Source organism: Pelodiscus sinensis, chromosome 12 (genome assembly GCF_049634645.1).
Source record: "Pelodiscus sinensis isolate JC-2024 chromosome 12, ASM4963464v1, whole genome shotgun sequence".
Lineage (NCBI taxonomy): Eukaryota > Metazoa > Chordata > Testudines > Trionychidae > Pelodiscus > Pelodiscus sinensis.
The window spans coordinates 21168716-21191948 of NC_134722.1; the positions used below are offsets into that span (position 1 = coordinate 21168716).

The following is a 23233-nucleotide window of genomic DNA, read 5'->3' on the forward strand; positions in this document are numbered from 1 at the left end:
CCATTATGTTCATCACAAGACCCCTACAAGGGGGGTACAGTTGATATTATTTCTGTGTTGAAGATGGAATGCTGAGACACAGAGAAATTAAGGGCATGTCTACACAACAGGGCTAAAGTCGTAATTAGCTGCCCAACTTGAGCTATGTCAATTGCATTGCTTAAGTCGAAATAGCTTATTTTGGCTTTCGGCACTGTCTAAACAGCATGAAGTAGAAGGAAAAGTGTTCTTCCTCCAACTTCTCTTTCTCCTCATGAAATGAGGGTTACAGGAGTCGGAGTAAGAAGTCTTCCAGCTCGACATTATTTTGAAATAAATGCTGGCAATATATATGTGCGCTATGTTATTTATTCCAAAATAACACTGCTGTGTAGACACAGCCTAAGTGATTTTCACAGAAGGGGCTTAGCTGAAGCCTGGAGATGTCATTTTAACCTTTCTACATCACCTTTTCTGAATCTGGATCATAATTTTATCTGTCAACTAGATTAGCATGAAGCTCAATAGAAAAAAACCTACTCTGGATGGTTGTCGCATATTCCCACACACTCTCTCCTATCCAATAGGAGCTTTAAAACCTTTTCCCATACGGTAGCCAGGTAAACAGCCACCATTGTGAGGGGAAGGAGCACCAGGGCATGAGCCCTTGAAATGCTACAGAGACTAAACATATCATCCTGACAGAGGCACATATATGCTGCCACCATCAAAGTTCTGACATAGGTTCCATTACAAACCCTTATTTTCAGAGGTTAATAACTCAGCCATAAAAACTTGCTTCAGGCTGAAATTTGACACTTGGGTTGTCAGCGTAGGAGAGAATTTTGTTTTAAACAATTTTTCTAAAAAGTCTGTTGTTCATTTTTATACTGTGAAAGAAAGGGGGAAGACATTTGTGGGTTCAACTCCAACTGTGCCATGTGGCCAACACCAATCATTTACAGACAGGGCCTGATTTTCAAAGGTCTTTAGTTACCTAAATAGGCAGGTAGGTGCCTAGTGAGATTTTTAAAAGCACCTAATCCCCTAACTCTCAGTGCTAGGTTGAAAATCTGGTTCTTACCCCATAAACAAACTCACTAGCAGAAAATAGAGAACTAATTCATTGCATTCTTATGCTAAAAGCTGTGAGAAGTTAAAAGTTACACAGCAGACTTGAAAATGTTTCCTGCCCATCATTCTTCCAGGGACAGTGGTTTGTGGGCTCCCAAAGGCCAGGGTTTTCCAATGATCCCTATGTCCCAATTTGCAAGGAAATCTGATAGGAAGGGCCAGCTCTTCTTGCTCTGATCTCAGGGACCCTTCCCTGGCAGCATAGTTCATTGAGAGCTACTGTCACAGCGTAACTGCCCACAGCTGCTCTCTAGGCCCCAGCCGTGAGGAATAGAAGACAAGTTGATGCTGAAACTGTCAGCATTAGCTCTCACTTGACTTTCCACCTGAAATTCTGCAGATTGGCCAAGAGATTGCTTGTCACTCTGATCTGACTGTCCTTATTATCCCTGGGCTGATGTAACCTTTCTATCCATGGACCCTCAGCCATGCAATGGGCACACAGATGGGCTTCTACATCCTGCGCACAGACCCTGGAAATGGTAACTCGGATTTTCCATGATACAGTCAAGGTAAGAAAGCCTTTCTTGAGACCGTATGGTACGTAGCAAATGCCATATGACCACTGATACCTCTTTTGCACTCATCCCCACCAGCTTCCACTTGGTTTAACTCACCCCCTCTCCTGTATATGCTTAGTTAATTTAGGGGCTGGACTTTCAAGAGGCTCAAACTCAGCCCATCATTGCAATTCCACAATTGTGGGTTAGGTGTGTAAGTTCTAATGGAAGTCAATGAGGTCCGAGTTCCTCCGTCACAGGCACTTTTAAAAATCCCATCTTTAAAAAACTCCAGACATAAATGGCCAAATCTAAAGGTCTAAATACAGAATCAGCTTTGTAGATTCAAAAGCTAAGCTTTTTAAAACAAATGTAACCCAAGAACTTTTATCTTTCATTATTTAAAACCGACTTGGACAAAACACCGGAGAATATACTATATAATTCAGGGAGAAAGATGAGATATCAAGGTAAGTGGTTTATCCATCTCTAATTTCTATAACCCTGTCTTTTTGCCTTTTAACTTTGATGCTGGAATGCCATAAGAGTTTTTGAGCCATGTGCTCACATTGGAGTGCTTTTGAAGGATATTACACTCATTAACTATTAAGCACCTAGAGGAACTATTGGATCTATTACTATTACCTAGATTTAATACTTTATATTTTGCTGTGCAGGCAAGAATATTTATTTTTGCAATAGATCAAGCTGGTGGTGTATATATATATATTATCAACATGTATTTTTAAAAGTCAATAATCCAGTGTGGCCATTACCATTCATCAAGCTAAATAATTCTTAAGGTTCTATGATGATTTTTTTTAATACTGTGCCCTTTGGGAGGCAAGGTAGGAGTGAAGTGATAGATGTTATGGCTAAAGGATCACAGTTCAAGAGTAAACAGTCTCTTTTTAAAGTTAGTTGAGAGTCCAGTTCTGATTTAATTTCCACTAGGCTTATGCAGATGTAAATCTATTGGCTTCACTCCTAATTTACATCAGTGAAAGTAAGATCAGAATTAGGCCCTTCAGAATTCGCTGTTTTATCAGGAATTTATTTCAGATGTTTGTAAATTGATCAATAGTATAACTGTTCTTTAAGGACCTGATTCTGCCTTCTTTATTCATGCGTGCAGTAATCAGTGGGGCTATTCACAAAATAAAGCAGTACTTCATGTAAATAAGGGTGGCAAATTCAGCTGTAAAGCTTTATTAAACTAGATATATATTTACAAGTTTATTTTATCAGCTATAAAAATACTTCCCTAAACAAACAGTTGGTAGTATGTTTAATTGCTGTATTATGGACTCTTTATTTCTTTCAGTGTGTAACCATATCAACAAGCTGAATGAGCAGAGAAATCAACAGATAGAGGCCGTGTCGAAACTACACCTCTCTGTCAGCAGAGGGATGTAAATTAGACGTTTCTAAAGTGCAAATGAAGTGGGGATTTATTTGCACAATCGCATCCTGGCGCTGTTTCGAACAAGCACCATTTCGAAACTGAAACCGCGGCTTAGACACGTTTTTTCTGACAAGGGGGCACTTTTTCGAAAGATTTTGTACTCCTCGGAGTACAGGATCTTTCGAAAAATCTCCGTGGGGGATGGCAGGGGAGACAGAGGCACAGCAGGGAAATGGCATGAACAGGGACTTAAACAGTGAGGTGAGTGGGATTCAAGCAGATTTATTTTAAGTATCAATGAATACCCTGCATCCCCCCACCCACTCACTCATAGCCCCCCCCAGCTGAAACCCTGCACCCCCAGCACACTCACTCACCACCCTTCAAGACCTTCACACATCTCCACCACAGATACCCTGAACCCTCACCTACCTCTTTCACCGAAACCCTACACCTCCAGCCCCCTCACTCATCCCTTCCACCAAGACCCCACACTCCAGCCTGCTTCTCTACCCTCCCACCTGGCCAGGGCCTTGTACTGCAGCAATTGCATCCCCATTCAAATTCTGTGGGAGCTGATGGCACTCTGCACCTGGCAGGATACATCTGAAGATGCACAATGCAAATAAAACATTCCTGCCTCTTATTAGGACTATCAGTCCTTTAAACAACCCAACCCAGAACAATAAAAGCCCAGAACACACACCCAATGAACAGCAAGCTGCATCAGTAATGTCTTCAAAACACGGTTACCATTTTTCTTTTTTACTATAGAAAGTTCATCTAAGCAGGAGATAATTAAACATTATGATTAAGATTCTCAAAGCTGACTGGAAGATTTGCACACAGTTTCCATTAACACTGCACTAGTGGGCCCTTTGGGACGTTGGGGAACATGAAGATATTAGTTTTGTTTTAATGTTAATGGGAGCTTTGAGTGAAATTTTTGCGACAGTAAAGTCTCTGGCAAATCTCCCACTGACTTTAGTGGCACCAAGATTTCACTCTGTGTATCTAACTGGTGCATATCCTGTCCCTGCCCATCCCCTGCAGGTGTGCTGGAACTCTAATGCTGCTGGGTGCAGTTTTGCTGCTTAGCGGGAGAAAAGGACTGGTCCTAAGAGCCTGCACGGAGTTGCTTATTTCAACAAGTCAACGGTGCTGAGTAAATGTTCTCTTGATATACTAGCTGCAGGCAGGAGTATGGGTATGGCTGGTGCATAAGGATAGCGCCTTCCATTTTTAATCAAGTTATATACCTTTCCCTGTCTCTTTGAGCACAGATGTGTTAGAGGAGCAATGTTCTCCTATGATGCTTTTCAGAATAGCAGAGCATGAACTCTCAGAGACTTCCAATAACAAATAAGTTATATATGGGGCAAAATTCATTGGGAGATGGGAGGATAAATGTAATTTTACAAGTGAAGCCCAATTCTGCCTAATATACACAAATTCCTCTGATGTAAATGGGACTTGCACTTATGTATCTGGGTGCAGTAGGCCACATCTATTCTTACTGCACCGGAGATTGATCTTCTGGCCTTGAGTTAGTGGGTCCAGTAAGGACCCACTAAATCATTCATGGAGGGTGCCCCCAGTCAGCACCGGTAACCCTCAATTCTCGAGGAGTAAGGAATATGGACGGGAGCATTTGCTCCCGTCGACCTTTCGCCATGGACACAACACCAAGCTCAGCTTATGGTATGTTGAGTCCAGCTACATTATTTATGGAACTGGAGTTGTGTACCTTAGGCCAACCTACTGGGTCTAATGTAGACCTGGCCTAAGTCACAAAACCAGTGCAGTAAAAGAGCACTATAACTTACAATGATTGGGAATTCAGTGGGTGTGCAAAACAATTACAGGGTACATCTGTTTGATAAACTAGGATTTGAAGGATGGACTTACAGTAGGAAAACATACTTTACCTCACATTCTCTCCCTCAGTTGCTTTTGCTGCAGTCCATCCATTCATTCTTTTAGGGTGGAAGCACTAATCTGTGTGCCCCGCACACACCTGTTTGCACCTCTCACTGCCCCAGGCTGGGGTAACACTTATGAGTGCCAACTGTCCCGGCTCGATGCTATTGCCCCAAATGGTGTCCAGTCTGGGAGAGTTGATAACCTAGCTACAGCTAGGGCCAGTGGCAGGTACCCAAGCAGCACTGGAGTCTGAAAGGCCAGTGGCCTGGATCCCAGGAATGGCATGCGATGGGACCCCAGGGGATGCTGAAGCTGGTGGGACCAGAATGACCCAGGATGGGGATGGAGCTGCCCAGAGGCCAGGTTCCAAGATAAGCCCCGAGCATGGGAAAGCCGGTACAAAACCTAGGTGTGCTGCAGTACCTCTACTTCCCAGGCCTATGCTTTAATTTATACTAATTTTACACAATCCCTGAATACCAACTTGGTGGATGTTGCATTAAGCTATGCCCAAAATGTAACACACATCTCCATTTGTGTCCCTGTTTTATCCCAGTTTAGCCCAGAAACTCCTTAGCAGATATAGCTTCACTTATTGCAGACAGATGGCTGAACAGAGGTATTGTTCTCTACTCACTTGGTGCTACATATATGTGGTGTGAAAACGGAATCTGTCCCTAGCTAGCTCTATTTCTGAATCACACTTCAGTTGGTAAATTAATAAAGTTCTTATTTATTTTTATATCTGGTTAAGCTGTATGGGGTTTTTTCCAACTGTTCCCCTAAAGAAACGGAACATGTCCAGAATGATTGGTAATAACAAGATTCTTCTTTCCACATCAAATATGTCTATACAGCTGGTCCCTGAGTTGTGAACGGTCGACTTACGACCGTTCTAAGTTATAACCGAAGCTGTTGTAAATGGAGGACCCCAAGTTACGAACACGATCAGCACTTATGAATAGCGAGGTCGCGTGTAACTCTATGGGGTCCAACTTATGAACAAACCGAGTTATGACCAATTGCTTGGTCCGTAACCAGTTTGTAAGTTGGGAAGAGACAGTAATCATTTTAAAAAACAACGAATAGTCTAGTAGCACCTTAAAGACTAACAAAACATGTAGATGGTATCATAAGCTTTTGTGGGCACAACCCACTTCTTCAAATGACCTGAGCATTAAAAGTTCAGATCCAAGAATAAATAAGGAAAGGCGGGGGAGAGAGGATAAGGAAGGGGGAAAAGGAAGAAGAGAGAAAAAGTAGTGAATTAGATTGTTCAAGTTACAAGAGGCTGATAAGAACAATGTGCACCTCTATAAATACCCATTGTTTGGCGTGAAACACGGTAACTTTGAAATCCATTAATGAGTGCGCGGGAAGGTTAAAGTATTCTCCAACAGGTTTCTATATGTTGCCTTTTCAGAAATCTGATTTGTGTCCATTAATTCTTTCCCGTAGAGTCTGTCCAGTCTGGCCAATATACATGGCAGTGGGGCATTGCTGGAATTTGATGGCATAGATCACATTACTGGATGTGCAGTTAAATGAGCCCCTGATGTAGTGGAAGGAGTGTACTGTGCCCCCAAAAGCTCATGATACAATCTCCATGTTTTGTTAATCTTTAAAATGCTACTAGACTATTTGTTATTTTTTAAGATTTTCCAGTGACAGATTAACTCGGCTACCCCTCTGAAGCTTATAATCATTTTGTTTGGGAATCAGAACAGACAGCAGGTGAGAGACACAAGCAAATGGAATTTCCAATAGATTTTTTTTTAACTACTGCAGGATGATAGAGGTGAACTAAGGCTACAATTACATGACAGCCCGGATTGACACTGTAAGACTAATTCACCAGTGGCCGATTTAGAAGTCGAGTGAAGATCTGCAGATCGCTCTCCTATCGATCCTGTTACTGTATCCTGGATGAGAAGAGTAAGGAAGTCAATGGAAGAGTTTCTCCCATCAATCCCTACTGGTGTAGACCCCACGGTAACTCTACTTAAAGTTATATTGACTCCAGCTACCTTACTGTCATACCTGGAGTTTCATAACTTAAGACAACTTTCTGCTGTAGATGTGGCCTTAGTAAATGAAAGGGAGTGCCTTGAGAGGTGTGCTATGGCTATACTCCACAAGAAAGAAAAACCCTCCTTCTCTGAGCTGTTGGTGAGTAGGGGTATAGAGACAGAACCATAGAACACTAGAACTGGAAGGGCCCTTGAGAAGTCACTGAGTCCAGTCCCCTGTCCTCATGGCAGGACCAAGCACCGTCTAGATCATCCCTAATAGATGTCTGTCTAACCTGCTCTTAAATATTTCTAATGATGGAGATTCCATAACCTCTCTATGCAACTTATTCCAGTGTTTAACCACCCTGACAGTTAGGAAGTTTTTCTTAATGTCCAAACTAAACCTCCCTTGCTGTAGTTTAAGCCCATTGCTTCTTGTCCTATCATCAGAGGCCTAAAAAGAACAATTTTTCTCCTTCCTTCTTGTAACACAATTTCAGATACTTGAAAACCTCTATCATGTCCCCTCTCAAGTCTTCTCTTTTCTAAACTAAACAAGCCCATTTTTTTCATTTTCTCTCATAGTTCATGTTTTTTAGGCCTTTAATCATTTTTGTTGCTCTTCTCTGGACCTTCTCCAGTTTCTCCTCATCTTTCTTGAAATGTGGTACCCAGAACTGGACATAATACTTCAATTCAGGCCTAATCAATGCAGAGTAGAGTGGAAGAATGACTTCTCGTGTCTTGCTCACAACACTCCTGTTAATACATCCCAGAATCATGTTTGCTTTCTTTGCAACCATGTCACACTGTTGACTCATAGTTAGCTTGTGGTCCACTATGACTCCTAGATCTCTTTGTATCCCATTTCTGTATGTGTGGAACTGATTGTTCCTTCCTAAGTAGAGCACTTTGCATTTGTCCTTATTAAACTTCATCTTATGTACCTTAGACTATTTCTCTAGTTTGACCAGATCATTTTGAATTATGACCCTATCCTCCAAAGCAGTTGCAACCCCTCCCAGCTTGGAATCATCTATAAACTTAATAAGCATACTCTCTAAGCAAATATCTAAATCATTGATGAACATATTGAACAGAACCGGTCCCAAAACAGAACCCTGCGGAACCCCACTTGTTATGCCCTTCCAGAAGGATTGTGAACCATTAATAACTACTCTCTGAGAACAGCTATCCAGCCAGTTATGCACCCACCCACTCTCCTGTCTTCCATGATTTTTCAAAGATGATAGCTAAAGGCTCAGATACCTCCTCTATCAGCTCCTTGAGTATTCTAGGATGCATTTCATCAGGCCCTGGTGACTTACAGACACCTAATTTTTCTAAGTAATTTTTAACTTGTTCTTTTTTTATTTTATCTTCTAAATGACACTGTCACTAGGGAAGGAAGAGTACAATACAACTGCTACTTAGGAGATGTGGCTCCCATTCTTCAACTTGATGAAACTTGAAAGAAATTGAGTATAAAAACCTTGAGCCATTGGCCTGATTGGAAATATTCTAGATCTACTCTACTGTAACTGAGAGCAGAATCTCCCTGCTTGGCCATTTTAGTGTGACTCAGTTGCTGCTCCTTAACATGAAACAACAGACCCAAATGGGTTTGATTCTGGCCCCTCTAAAATCAAGAGTAAAACTTAGTTTGACTTAACTAGGAGCAGAATCAGGGCCATCATTTAACCATCAATCCTTTCTACCCAAATAAATACAATTAACATTAAAAGGAGAAAAAATAAAAAAATTGCTTATTTGTTTGGGTTTTTTTACAAACTGACGCTGGATTTTTTAAACAAGTTTACAAAACTATCAATAAATCTTGATTTATTCAATTACAACATAAACCTTTAGTGGCCCAAACTCTGCCCTCATTCATACCCACACAATCACTGTGACGCCAAAGAGCGAAATTTATCCCTGACTCCTTTATAGTTGAATGGCACCAATCATGATTTTGTCTCAGTGAGGATATATGGGATTTATTCTGTGAGTGCAGAATTTAGCCTACTGCCTTTAATGACTTTCACCTTTACCAACTGCAAAGCTTCAGCCTCTTGTGTAGATACTACTGGTGGAATTTGTTGTCTGATAGAAAGAAAAACACCTGCAGAACAGCATGACACCAAAAATGTTAAGGATGCCCTGAGTTTTTCATTATCTTCTTTCCCAGGACAGAGATTTGCTGCTACAGAAGCATCTACTAGTTCTAAATGGATTACTTGCCAGCACTGGGTAGCATTTGCACTCCATTAGAACAAAGGCGTTAACAGGATTTGTGATTCCTTCATCATTTCAGCTTTACGTTGCAAATTTCATTTTTCCAGTTCTTGCCAAATGATCCTCTCTGTACATGCAGATCAGCAAATGCTGCACAATAGCTTCCCGCTATCCACATACAGGATTCCTTTCAATTATTGCTTTACATGGCCCTCAGCAGACAAAAAAGCAGCAATTTTAAGCCTTTGAACTCAGACCATAGTACAGTAGAGTGAAAGCAACACAATACTCATGAACCCTAGAATACCTCTGCCTAGCCTATATGTCCCGTGCACCAGCTCTAACAGGCAACTTGTAGTCGCACTAACTGCATCAACACAGAGTGAGTGTGCCTACACACTAGGTTAATAACCATCCTACTGGAGAAAATTGCAAAGCAGAACAAATCCAAAAAACATTCAATTTTGAATATAAAAATATAAAACATTAAGAAAAATCCAAGATTAGAAGACAGAGAAAGTGAGCAGGGGCTTGGGAGCAGTGTTCCCTCTAAGCTGTGCGCAGCTTCACACGTGATTAATCAGCCCCTCTGAGTCAGTCAGCTCCATGCAAGAGCCCTGAGCCTCTGACTGGGAGGGGCTGATTAATCACCTGTGAAGCTGCCATGCAGCTTAGAGGGAACACTGGTTTAGAGTCTTGAGATCCAAGTCCAGCTTTGCTGTGTCCCCATCTATAAAATGAAGACTGGGCTATATTTATTTCTTGAGGTCAATGGAATTAGACTAGGGTTGAATGTAGCTCAATAATAGTTACCCTTCAAAATCACAGAAAACTGGTGTCAGGAGTAATTACTTAAAGTCCTTTGATAATGTAAAATGCTAGAGTTTATGAGGGATAGGTATTGCTATCAATTTATTATTCAATTCATATGGTAGGGAAATCTGCCCAAAAGAGTATCCTAAGGGTTCATGTGGCTATCGCTGTGTTAGCTAAATCCTAATCAGTACAGAATGTTGTGACGAAGGGCGCGTCTAAACAGCACCCAAAACTCAAAATAAGATACGCAATTTGCGCTATGCGAATTGTGAAGCTTATTTCAAGTCTATTTCGAAATAGGCTATTTCGAGCCATCCCTTAATCTTCATGCAACGAGGTTTACAGGGATGGCAAAATAGTGCACCTGTTATTTCGAAAAAGATTTCAAAATAAGGGCGTGTTTCTAAGACACAGGATAGCTATTTCAGGGATACCTCGGTATCCTGAAATATTGCCGTTGTGTAGACATACCCTAAGTGATCTATCGATCTATACTCTCATATGCTTTCATCATTAACTCTTTTGTCTGGCATGCCTGCCTATTTATTCAACTGAAATATACACTTTGCTTTTAAAAGTTTTATTAACCTATGAACCCACTGGGCCTGATTCTGGTGTAAATCTGGAGTAATCCACTGAAATCAATGAAGTTATACAGGAGTAAAATCTATGTAACCATCTGGACACAAGCCTGTAATTTTACATGCCTTTTGGCCGCACAACCTAAAACTGTCTTTATGACAACCACTGCAGTCAAAAGCAAACCCTTAATAAAATTTTCAAGTTCTGTGTATTTCTTCTACACAGAATAATGGGACATGCTCTGCCTCTACCCTCCAGTGTAATTTCACTGAGTCAACAGGTTGCAGTAAGGAGTAAATTGTCCCAATGAATTTTGCAGGACATTTTTAAAAGATAACGGGACAAATTCTGGTCCTACTGAAAACAATGGCAAAATGCCACCCATTTCAGTGGCACCAAGATTTGACCCAATTTATTCCTGGCTTACCTCCATTTACTTCAGTAGAGTTACTCCATGAATTAATATGGCTCAACAACTATTTAAATCTTAGCTTTCAAAAATGAGCACATGTATGTAGGTCACAATATATATATATATATATATACACAGAAAGACACCTATAGTAATCACCAGTGGTATCATTAAAATAATTAAGCTAGGCCTAGAGACAAATTCATTTCCTATCATGCGCCTTACAAACCATACCTCTCATCTTCGTAGTCCAGAGAGTGTATTTTACAAACATTCTAAGGAGTTAATGAAATAGTACTCTAAATAGACTACGTCTGCATGCCATGATAGGGTTTGTATAAATCAAAACTTGACTCGTGGAGAAATGGCAGTGAAATATATTTAAAGTCCAAATATCAAGAGGTAATGCCACTTTGCTGCATTTTTACAGTAGTTAACTATGACCTGAGGATATGATTTCCAATGGAATGCCACTGTATCTTCATGGTGACATAACGCCGCTGCATGGGATGGTGAATGTGTTGGATATACAGCATTAAAAGAAAAAAAATCAATAAAGGAGAATCCCCCTTTGTCTGGAGTATAAAGCCACTGTAACTGTGTAACAGCGATCACAGACAAAATACTTTACACTGCTCATCCACATAAAAACAACCTCTACTCGCAGATGAAAGCTAGGAACAGGTTGCTTCTATGGCATCCCGTGGGAGAATCTTCGCAAACTGTTCTGCTCATGTTGATGCTTTTCATGCTCCACTTGCAGTGCCTTGTAAACTACTGCATTCTTATTCTGTGCAGCTAGTGCCACTGTGGCCTATCACGTGAGGGGTAAGATAGGCCTTCTGGTTAGTGGGAGCTATAGAAAGAAGGAGGAAAATCAGTACAATTCCCCAAAGGACAAAGAAATCGTCCAACAGGTGTTTTATTACATCAGAGTTGGTAATAGGTCAGGGTGGCACCGTGAATTGGATCCTTTTACCTCTTGGCTACGTCTACACTGGCCCCTTTTCCGAAAGGGGCATGTTAATTTCAGAGATCGTAATAGGGAAATCCGCGGGGGATTTAAATATCCCCCGCGGCATTTAAATAAAAATGTCCGCCGCTTTTTTCCGGCTTTTAGAAAAGCTGGAAAAGAGCGTCTACACTGGCCCCGATCCTCCGGAAAAAGCGCCCTTTTCCAGAGGATCTTATTCCTACTTCAAAGGATCTTATTTCAAAGTAGGAATAAGATCCTCCGGAAAAGGGCGCTTTTTCCAGAGGATCGGGGCCAGTGTAGATGCTCTTTTCCGGCTTTTCTAAAAGCTGGAAAAAAGCGGCGGACATTTTTATTTAAATCCCGCGGGGGATATTTAAATCCCCCATGGATTTCCCTATTACGATCTCTGAAATTAACATGCCCCTTTTGGAAAAGGGGCCAGTGTAGACGAGCCCCTTGTGTTTGTCAGCTCTAACAATGCTTTCCGGTCTAGAACCAAGGACCTGCCTCTAATGACACATTCTTTTACACAAGCAGCACTGCAGGGGAATTATAAAAGAGCTGAGCAGAGAGAGGCATTTGCCTTGCACGTAACCGCATTCAAATGATCTGTTCAGGGAAATAAAAATAGAGCAAAGAAGATGAGGACAGCTGATGTCTGCATCAAGCACGGTGGCGATGGTGCTCAACAATGATCCTTGCACAAGTATTACTCCATATCTACTCCCAAAGGTCGTGAGAGGTAGATCGCTCTACTGAAAGGCCATTTGTCACGTCAGTCAGATATGTCTAGGAATGCTTCTTATAGTTAAAGGAGCTCTGTTTAATCAGAAAACCAAGTACAAGTCCTTCTTCATATACTATCCAAGCTGAACCAGCAAATAAGCTAACTTGAATGTTTAGGCTTCCCAAAGTCCATTTTTAGAACAGCCCATGTTGGCAGACTAGCAACATAGATACAATTTCATGTTCAGAAATCAGATAAGCTTGATCACTGGTATCAATTCCTCCACCTAATGGTTTGTTTTGTATCCTGCCCCCAAATAACATAACTTCCATTTATACCAACGATCTCAAAACAACCTAGGCTTGAATAAATATTACTTTGGGGGAACATGATTAGCAGAGACCAGCTGAGCAACTTTTTCCCTTGCAAATTCCACTGAATGCTCTGAGCAAACATCATGCCTATAATTCATTCATGAACAGAGCTCCAGTGCTAGGATCCAACTGATACACGTTTCACTCCCATGGGGTAAATTCTGCTCTCACTGCTGGCAAAAGTCTCCTTTCGGTGCTTCTGCTGTGTAAGGAGAGGTCACGCAGGCAGGGAAACACATTTTGAACAGCTCCACATTGGCACCCTGCACACAGTCAGGTTAGGCAGGGCAGATCCAGGTGTGAAGGATAATCCACACTTACACAGATCCTCCTATTCACTTCCTCCATCTCACAGACACATGGCATTAAGACCATGGAGGCCTACTGCAGCCTCAGCAGAGTAGCTTCCTGAGATAAGGAGAAGATCCCTTCGATTTCCCAGTGTTCAGCTCAACTACTCAGGCTAGGCACTGACTTGAGGGATATTGCTCCTTATTGCAAGAAAGTGATAGGGAGTGTAAAACGACAGTTCCAAGCTGTAATTTTGTAAGTGTCACTGTTTTCTTTTCAGAGGCCAAATCATGTCCTTATCACCACAGAGATCACACTGTAGATTTCTGCCCTTTTTGTGCTCTGGAGAGCTCAGTGTAGCCATGTCTTTTTGCATCTGAAGAGTATTTGGAGGAGTGACTAGGAAAAGCTTACTACATCCACTATACCCCAGACTCTGCCTGCCCCATAAATTGTAAGGAGCCATACGCACAATAATATTGAATAATACTTTGTATATGTACAGCACCTTTCACATAAGGATCACAAAGCACTGACAAGAGTAAATTAAATTGCACAGTGCTCCGGGAAAACATTATTTTATATATGGGGAAACAGAGTCACAGAGAAGCTAAATGACTGGATTAATTTACTTGCTCCAGAAAACCAGCAACAGAACTCAGATTTCCAGCTTCTGGACCCAGGCATCCTTCCCTCTTCCCCTCACTCTCTCTTTGACTGTAACAGTAGCAACAGGACAACTGCCAGTATGCACCCAGGATGCCTCAGGCTACCAGGTTGGGAGTAAGAATTCCTTTCTCCTCTCTCCAACTCTTACTCACTGTTAAATGCAACCCTCCCTTTCTGTGGTTTGAGGCAGACATTGTTTGAGCGGGGGAGGAGGGCAAGGACCACTGACCCTAAATAGTCCTTGATCCCGCATAACTTTACCAGACAAAATCCCAGAAAGCCAATGGACTTTTGCTCAAGTAACAACAAAGTAAGGGTCAAAGGATTTAGCCCTAAATGTGTGTGAATGAAATGCAATAGCAAGTTTCTTCCATGACAGCGAAAGATCAAATGTAAATTCAACATAAAACGAGGTGCACGGACATCAAACTGTGAACAAAAACTCGGTACACTTTTAACTGTTCTTGTCTGTATCGTGCACAAGCTTATCTTAAACAAAAGAACACCCTGTGTTTTCTAGCAATAAGGGGAAGTAGGCAACTCACTTAGGGTATGTCTACACTACAGCGTTATTTCGAAATATCTAATTTCGAAATAGTTACTTCGAAATATATTATGCATTTCGAAATAGTTTTTTGCTATTTCAAAATAGCGCATCCACACTGATTGGACGCTGAATTGCATTTAAGGCCAGCCGGAACTGGTTCCGGCAGAGCATCAGGTCAGAAGTTACCTTGTGGCCAGGGCGGTCAGCAGGGCACCCTGGGAAGGGCTGGAGGCCCCCTATTTCAAAATAAACATCTACACAGCGCTTATTTCGAAATAGCAATTTTGAAATTGGTGCTATTCCTCGTGGAATGAGGTTTACCAATTTCGAAATAAGCCCTCCGCTATTTCAAATTAATTTCGAAATAGCAGTTGGATTGTGCAGATGCTAGGAAAGTTATTTTGAAATAACAGCTGTTATTTCAAAATAACTTTGCTGTGTAGACATACCCTAAAAGACTTGCCTTTCTGAGTAAATCCTCAATTTCTCTGCCACCCAAAAACATAACCTAATTTATCAGTGTGTGATCTCTATTGCATACTGTGCTGAATGTTTGTAAAAAAGGGGCTTCTACTTCTTTATCAGAGTTTTCACTGGATTCTGCTGGAAATTAATCAATGGAGGAAAACAGATGTGAAGAAGAAAGTAACTGGAAATTCACTTTAAAGCAAAAACCCAAAGGATATTTTAAGTTCATGAGGTTTAAGTTCATAATACATATTCAAAATAAAGAGCATGAAGTCCATGCAAAAGCAAAATTCCAGTTTTGGAGTTTTGCAGGTATATAAGCTTGCTGGACCAAACTCATAAAAAAGTTTGCCCATTGAATTATAATAGTATGATACGAACCCATACAGAGTAGAAGCCCAATTCTGCTCCACTGAACTGAATGAGAGTTGTATCATTGACTAAAATGGGAAAACTCACTAAAGGTGAAATTCACAGTGGTGTGGATGGATAGCCTAAAGTTCTTTACTCATTTTAAGCCAATTAATGGGTTCGCCTGGGGGAGAGGTGTGAGCTCCGAGGAGGAACAAAATGCCACATGCATACTGTGTGTTTGTGCACTGGTGGACTTGCGTGGAGGGAGGAATAGCCAGGAAAGAAACACAGTATTCATAAACATGATGTTCCAGTAGCCTAGAACCACTGCTCAGAAGGTACATAGGGGTAGCAGATGTCATTCTAACCTACGACTGGAGTATTGGTCTCAAAGGTTCTGAGTTTTAGCCCCACAGACTGCTCATAGGGTAGGGACTGAATTCCATCTCTGCCCCCGACACTGGGATAGGGTGAATTTCAGTCTACTTGCCCATATATAGTACAGTGTTTCAGTGTTTGCTAATTGCATGTAATTACCATTTTCAGTTTACACAGCAAGAATGTCCAAACGTGACTTCAGATTAGCACGTAAACCATCACATGACACTAAAATGGTTGAGAGAGATAAAATGTGAGAGATTCTCAAATGAGAAAAATATGTAAAAAATATATCCTACACCACATCTACATGGCACTGATTGGGACAAAGCCAATGAAAAACCACAACATTAGAAACTGACGCTAGTACTCCCTTCTGACTGTATGTGGTTATGGGAGAAAGAAGCACAAAGGGCTTTAGCTAAGAGGAGAGAGCTACACACTATTCCCACTTACACCGACACGTAAATTTGCTGTAACTCAGCTTTACATTAAAATTTCCAGATGTTCCTTCATTTATGCCACAAAACGAACACTACTGAAAACCTAAGAGCTTTTAATGTATTAAGCTAAAAGAACAAAACATATATTTACTGGAAGGATATACAACACATCTTAATTATCTAAGGATATTTCTGGTATATATATTTAGCTCAAAGAATACACTCCTATTCTAGAAGATAAATATTAAATTTGGTCACAAAATAAGACAACTTTTCTGGAAAAATCTTTCCTTTTAAAAAAAAATTAAAATTTCCACTGGGGGGGAAAAATCAGTAAAAACTTTGAGATTTTGACTATCTGCATATGGATTTGGGCTCTAATACTGCTCCATTAAAGTATTTGGCAGCTTTTTTATGCATCGTGTGCACATGTTGTGACAGTATGTACAATAATAGATATACAATAAGGGACTTTTCTTTTTTAAAAGAACTATCCCATCCTATTAGATACATACATATATATCATTTTCAGTTCACTTTATGGGTGTGCTAGTGTCACCAGAGCCTTTGCAGTCTGTCAGGGAAATCTGTATTCAAGTGTCAATGTGTAAGAGGACTGTGTTAGAGATAGTCTGGGTGAAAACATGAATGAAATTTCTAGAGAACCTGGCTGCCAAATATTATTAACTTGTCTGTTTTCTTTGTTTAAATATGAGACATGGACTGAGAGATTGCACAAGAGTGTCTTTTTTTTGCAATTCTGTAACTTAAAATTACCAGGGTTAAGACTTTTTCAGCATGTATTAAACATAAATAAATGGAATAAAATTGAGCTGACACATCCGGTATACAGATCCAGCCAAGGCAGAATGTGAATCTCCTTGCACATCCAAAGCTCTATATTTCGATGAAGTTCAGAGGAAAAGGATTGCAAGGAATAGAGGATCATGCCTCTACATTGTAACTGTCCATTAAAACAGATTAATAATGGAGAGACTGAGATAATTTTACACATAACTGTCATATATGTGTTTCTTATTTTTTTTGGCATGCTGGCACAGATCTATGAGAGAGATATGACAGGTGAGTCAGAATCTTTGCCTTTATTCTTGGAAGGACCAAAATATCTTTTATACATTATTTCTGTCAGAAAAAAATATATATATCATGCTATAATGATTGAAGTGAGAAATACAGACATAGACTGAATCATTTACAGTGGCCATTTAATTAGCTTTCCATTTGTCACACTAGTTAAGTGCTCCATCTCCTTTATCTTCTTTAACTCACACAGCTGATACAGAAGAGCAGGTCATGGCACATGTGCGTTAAACTTCATTATGGAGGAATTTGTTTCTATAGCGTAACTAAATAAGTTCCCTTGTGGGGAGTGCATCATGATGTAGCCCAAGCAGGTTTGCAGAAAAAGATGTGGCTAACCTCTTGCAACCTTTACTCACGAAAACGCACTCTCTGGAGTAAATTCTCCTAGTTGTGCGGATATAAACACCAAAGACTCTAAGGCTACGTCTAGACTACACACCTGTTTCAAAAGAGGCTTTTTCGAAAGATTTTTTTTAAAAACCCTCTTTCAAAAAAGAGCGTGTAGACTACAACCAGTACGTTGGAAAAAGCAAGCCACTTTTTCGAAAGAGAACACCAGGCAGTCTGGATGCTCTCTTTCGAAAAAGCACAGTTTGCATTACATAGCACCTTTTTTCGAAAGCGCATTTCCGAAAAAAGGCTTTATTCCTTGTAAAACGAGGTTTTCCGCGGTTGACAAAACCACTGCATTCTTTCAATTGACTGTCAACAGAAGACGGTGGCAGTCTAGACGCAGATAACGATTTTTCAAAAAAAGGCCACTTTTTTCGAAAAATCCCTGTAGTCTAGATACACCCTAAGAGTCACTCTGAAATTACGCTGAGATAACTGAGTACAGAATTTGGCCCACCGACTTCAAATCATTCACTACTTCAAATCACTGACTACTCACATGAGTCATGGTTGGAGAACCAGCCTCTTTATTTTCATGAATTACAGCTGAAACACATAACTTATGAATGGCAGAACACAGAAAAGCCAAGAGTGGGCTGAGCATGGTCAATCCTAACAAATTACAATGAGAAATGTATCACGCTGTCTGCTGTCAGGTGTAATTTATATCATACTAGAAGGGTGACTGAAAAGCCAGTATAGGCAGGAACTTACCATTCCTATAGTTGTTCTTGTTAAGCCAGATCTTGCAAGGTGTTGAGAATGCTCAACTGCCAGTGAAGCCAATGCAAACTGAAATTGTTTGGGACCTTGCAGGACCAGGCCAATTATAAGAACAACTGAGGAATAAATATAATTGAATTATTGTTCTATTTTCCATTAATATGAGGTGTGTCACACAAGTGTGTAGATGTATGCAAATAATAATAAAAATGTATATTTAGATTTACAAGCACACAGCAAAAGCAAATAAATAATGTAATATAGATATACATGAAGATTATCTCCTACACTTTAATTTTTAGGATGCTGCAACTTTCTTTTCTACAACTGCATCTCAGATTCAGCAAAGCATAGCCAAGCCTATTTGGCAAAGGACTTACGCACACAATTAAGTGCTTTGCTGAACCCGGGCCTATACGATTTGATTACTCTACAATACTTGAAGTTTTTATGAAATGTTGATAACCAAAATGTAAAGAATTTAATACCCTGAATAAATAATCCAAAAAGCTCTGTGTGCACATGAAAATAGCTTGCTTCCATCTGTGGCTACGCATGTCATCTTTGCAGAGTGGGCTAATTGCACTTTTCACTATTCCCAGCTGTCTCACCCAGTAACATATATCCTTTTCTCCTACACCCGCTTAAGACCGAAAATCTCTCTCTCATCCATGATAATTGTGAAGGCAGTTTATTACCTCCTGGAAGATATTTTAGAGGTCAATGAAAACAAAAGCTTTTGTTAATTTATTCCAACACTACTGAGGATCCAGAACACTGAATCATTGGGCGTTTTGCCATTGGATTCAATGGGAATGAAAGCAGGCCCTTCTGAGTAAGGACTGGGGTAACCATTCATGTCAACTAACGAATGATTGCAGGAATCCCACTAGCAAAATTAAATAAAATAACCTGAATCTGTCTCTTTTTAAATATAAAATGTGTGCTCTAACACTTCCTTACTACATATCCACTCTTCTTGGTTTTCTGACTGTATGATGTTACTCAAACTTTACAATCTAAGGGTCTAGTATTGCAAACATCTACTCACATGAGTAGATTCACTGAACCCATGGGCAAGAACTACTTGAAAAAGAGTTTGCAAGTTCAAGCCATAATAGATAACACAACACATACAAATGCAAGACAATGCACAACACAATACACTAGTACCAATAACTGTTTTGTACTTGCAGCTTAAAAATCAAAACGAATACACTTATTTTGTTTCAACTGTTTGAACAAGTCTGTATTATAAACCAAAACTCCTGAATAAAATCTGGGGATTTATTTTAAACATATTTATATTTTGCAAGTTATACCATTGATGTTTCTATTAAATAACTCTGATATGGGGGCATATTTTCTAAAATGTCAGCACTGATTTTTTTTAATGTGGAAGCAGATGTGCTATTTCACTGCAACTGCTGCATATTCGCTGTATTTTCTTTATTCTGTGAAACATCCATCTGTTTTTCTGTTATAAATTTTCCTCCATGGATAGATTTCTTCCTTGCAATTAAATACTTGACTGAATCTTGAAGTAGATGGTCTCCCCAAAAATCATGTATTTTGCCTAATTTTAAAATATTGGCATTTCAATTAATGCTTTTTTTTTCCTACGGACCATTTCAATGCACTACCTAGTCTTGGACTGAAATAACAGCCATATGCTTTATGACATCAGAAGCATTTCAAGGTGTCTCCATAAATGTCATTTACTGCTTGGGAATCTGCCAAATCAATGCAAAAATCCCCAGTTCTTCTAACAGGAAAATACTTAAACAAAAATGTAGCTTTATACAGTACCTCTATACTGAAAAAGCTGTCTCTTTGCAGAAATACAGGTCATGTTGCCAGCAGAACCTCTGACAACTACACTGTTGACCTGATTCCTGGTTTGCATTTGAATCAAAACTGCTTTCTTTAGCCAGGGTGACCAAACACCTTGTACTGTACATCTCACACTTCCTGTTATTTAGATGTGAAGCATTTGACCCTTGCACAGAATAAACACAATCTGTTATTCTTCAATCTCAGAATACTAATTTTGGTGGATTTCATTAAAAATCTAAAGCTAACAAATATCCCTTTTGAGATACTCTGACAAAAATGCTTTTAACTCTTAAATCACTGATATTCTTCAGTTGCCACCCTACGGCCCAAAGTGCTGAGCACCTCCAATGCGCACCTTGCATAGTGCTACACACCTCACAAAATAAGGCCCCAAATGAATACTACAGAGGTTTATATATGCATATCTTTGCAATTTCTACTGCCTTAAAATACTGGCCAGATTACATAATCATCGCCAGACACACCAGTAGCTGCATGTACAGTAACTAATCTGCATGCGGTAACTACAAACAACTTTGACCTGACGTGCAGTTGCAAATAAATACATTGTGTGCTAGGCATTCTGCTGACAATGAGTAACTAGTGTCAATCCTGTTGAATGAGTGGGTACACATCAGCTAAAAATTCTACCAACCTACACCGCTGCACCTCTGTTAAGGCTTTAACTGCCTGATAAAATATACCCGTGAGCACCCCCATAAAAGACAGGCTTGTTTATTTTTGAACCAAAGGTTGTTTTAAAATAAAGAAACCAATTTATATAGTGGTGAATATTATAGGACAGTCACATCAACAGGTGCTTAAAACACAGCAGTATGGTGGGGAAGAGGCTGAGAAAGAAAATGAATGGACTGTCCAAATAATACATACAGTTTGCAATCTTTTTTTCCTGTAGAACTCTAGTGAGGTTAATGGAGCAACTGGAGACTGAATTGCATATAAGTTGTGAATATGTAATATATTGTGTTTTACATCCAAATATTCCTCACAGGTAAATGTATATTTCCAAGCAACGAAAAGAAATAGCCACACAGCTTGAAAACACAGGTCTTACCTCGAATCTGGATACTTTGTCAAGGTAGCCAGGCTGCTGGTGTACATGTGTCCTCCTACATCAATATGCACAGGAGCATTGGATTTGGTGAGTTGAGCTGGGAGAGGAATTCCTTGAGCAGCCAGGGGAGAAACTGGGGACCGTGTTAGAGAAAGACGGGACATGCTTCTTCCCTCCTGGAAATGGAAGACAAAAAAGAACAGTTTCTCTTAAATGTAACTGTGTGTTACCTTTATTTCTAGTGTGATCACAGATCTAATCAGATCATTTTTGCATCTGCCTGATCACATATTCAGCTAACAAATTATTGCCACCACTGTAATTAAGTGTATTTGCATCATTTTCTTCAAAGTACCAGAGGGGAAGAGAAAGATGCTTATTAGCAATAAGAAATCAAGAAAAAAAATTTCAAGGTGTCAGCCTCAAGGGGCATAAAACAAACTGCAAAATTCTAATTAAAGGTCGCGGGCTTATGTGTTAGATGTGAAATATCCCCTGACAAACGAATAACCAATTTGTGAATTGGGATTCAGGGGTTTTTGCAAGTTTGTCTCAGTAACGAGACACCTCTAAATTAGTGATTTCCTCAGCACCTAAGGCATTTAGTTTATACATGTAGTAAATTTCACATCAAACTATGAAAAATAGATTTTATTTTTAATAACTACAAAATAAATTGATAAGTATTGGTTACATCTTAATAGTCGATATAACAAGGGACTAATAAGCTTTCAAACTGAAGAAAATTAATAGCTGGAAGCAATGGCAGCAAATATATATATATATATTATATAAAATTACTGAAGTTTTCATGACACAAAGGTTTCACAAATGCCATAAAATGTAGCATTAGAAATCAGAAATATACATATGAAAATGTGTGTATTTGTTACTTTACAATATCTGAAATTAAATGGAATTCAGTCTAAATATTTGTACCTGATTTCCAAATTCATGCACTGAATTTCTGCTTCTATTAACCTAAAACAAATATTTAAAAGACTTTCAAAAACTCCTTTGATGTGGAAGGGACTGCTAGGGACAAAATATATCCAAAAATGTCTTCAGGTTTTATATGAAAAGGATGATAACTTTTCTAGATACCAACATACTTGGTTTAAAAATTATAGGTAACATATATGAAAAATGAAAAACCTATTCAAGCTTTTGGAAGTTCTTACACACCAATGTGTCTTACACAACTGAATTAAATCAAATAAATATGTGTAGAATAACATATGCAAAATATTATAGTTAAAACATTTCTGAATATAATCTAATTTTTTTGGTATTTTGTTTTGCAGTCATGCTACCAAACATATAAGCTCTTCCTAACATCTGATAAGCACTTTATATGCAATGTTAGAAAGCGAATGTCCAAATTCTTCCAGGTTAATTTGCTGACATTTCTAAGAATGCTAAGCCTCTACTTTCTTTTAATAATAAACATTTTGCACAATATGCTTGCCATAACCATTCAGTGAACATGTAATTGACAAGATTATTTAAAAAAAACATGGTTACCAAAATACATGGAAAGGGGATACAAATATAATGTATCTTGACATCTTTCAAAGAAAACCACAACATCTTAGATTGTATTTCAGAACAATTTAAACTACTCCAGTACAGAAATACATCACCCCATTATGAATCCACATCCTTTTTTCTTCAAATGCAGAATGGACATCTGCACTGAATGCGGAACAAAATATCAACACTGTCCTAGAACTTCTGTGTCAGTCGATGTGAAATTGGCATTAACATTTTTACTGTAGCACCACCTTCAAGGAAAATGATTGAATCCTTTAATGACTAAAGATGCTGCTTTCTTCTTTCCCACAAGGTCCTGTTACGAGCAATCTTTAGGAAATACG

General features: G+C 39.5%; 1 protein-coding gene across 13 annotated transcripts in view; it reads right to left on the bottom strand.

Annotated features, from left to right (window-relative positions):
• The window catches only part of KCTD15 (potassium channel tetramerization domain containing 15), a 60355-nt gene that overhangs the window by 32581 nt on the left and 4541 nt on the right, over positions 1–23233 (bottom strand). For 6 of the 13 annotated variants that reach the window (XM_006113824.4, XM_006113823.4, XM_006113821.4 and 3 more), the window contains one exon: positions 21357–21532. In XM_006113824.4, the coding sequence (XP_006113886.1) occupies positions 21357–21520 (164 nt within the window). In that variant the 5' untranslated portion in view covers positions 21521–21532. Of the gene's footprint in view, positions 1–21356; positions 21533–22295; positions 22338–22999; positions 23141–23233 lie in introns of all 13 variants that reach the window. The other 7 variants (XM_075940094.1, XM_075940097.1, XM_006113819.4 and 4 more) reach the window with 3 other exon arrangements.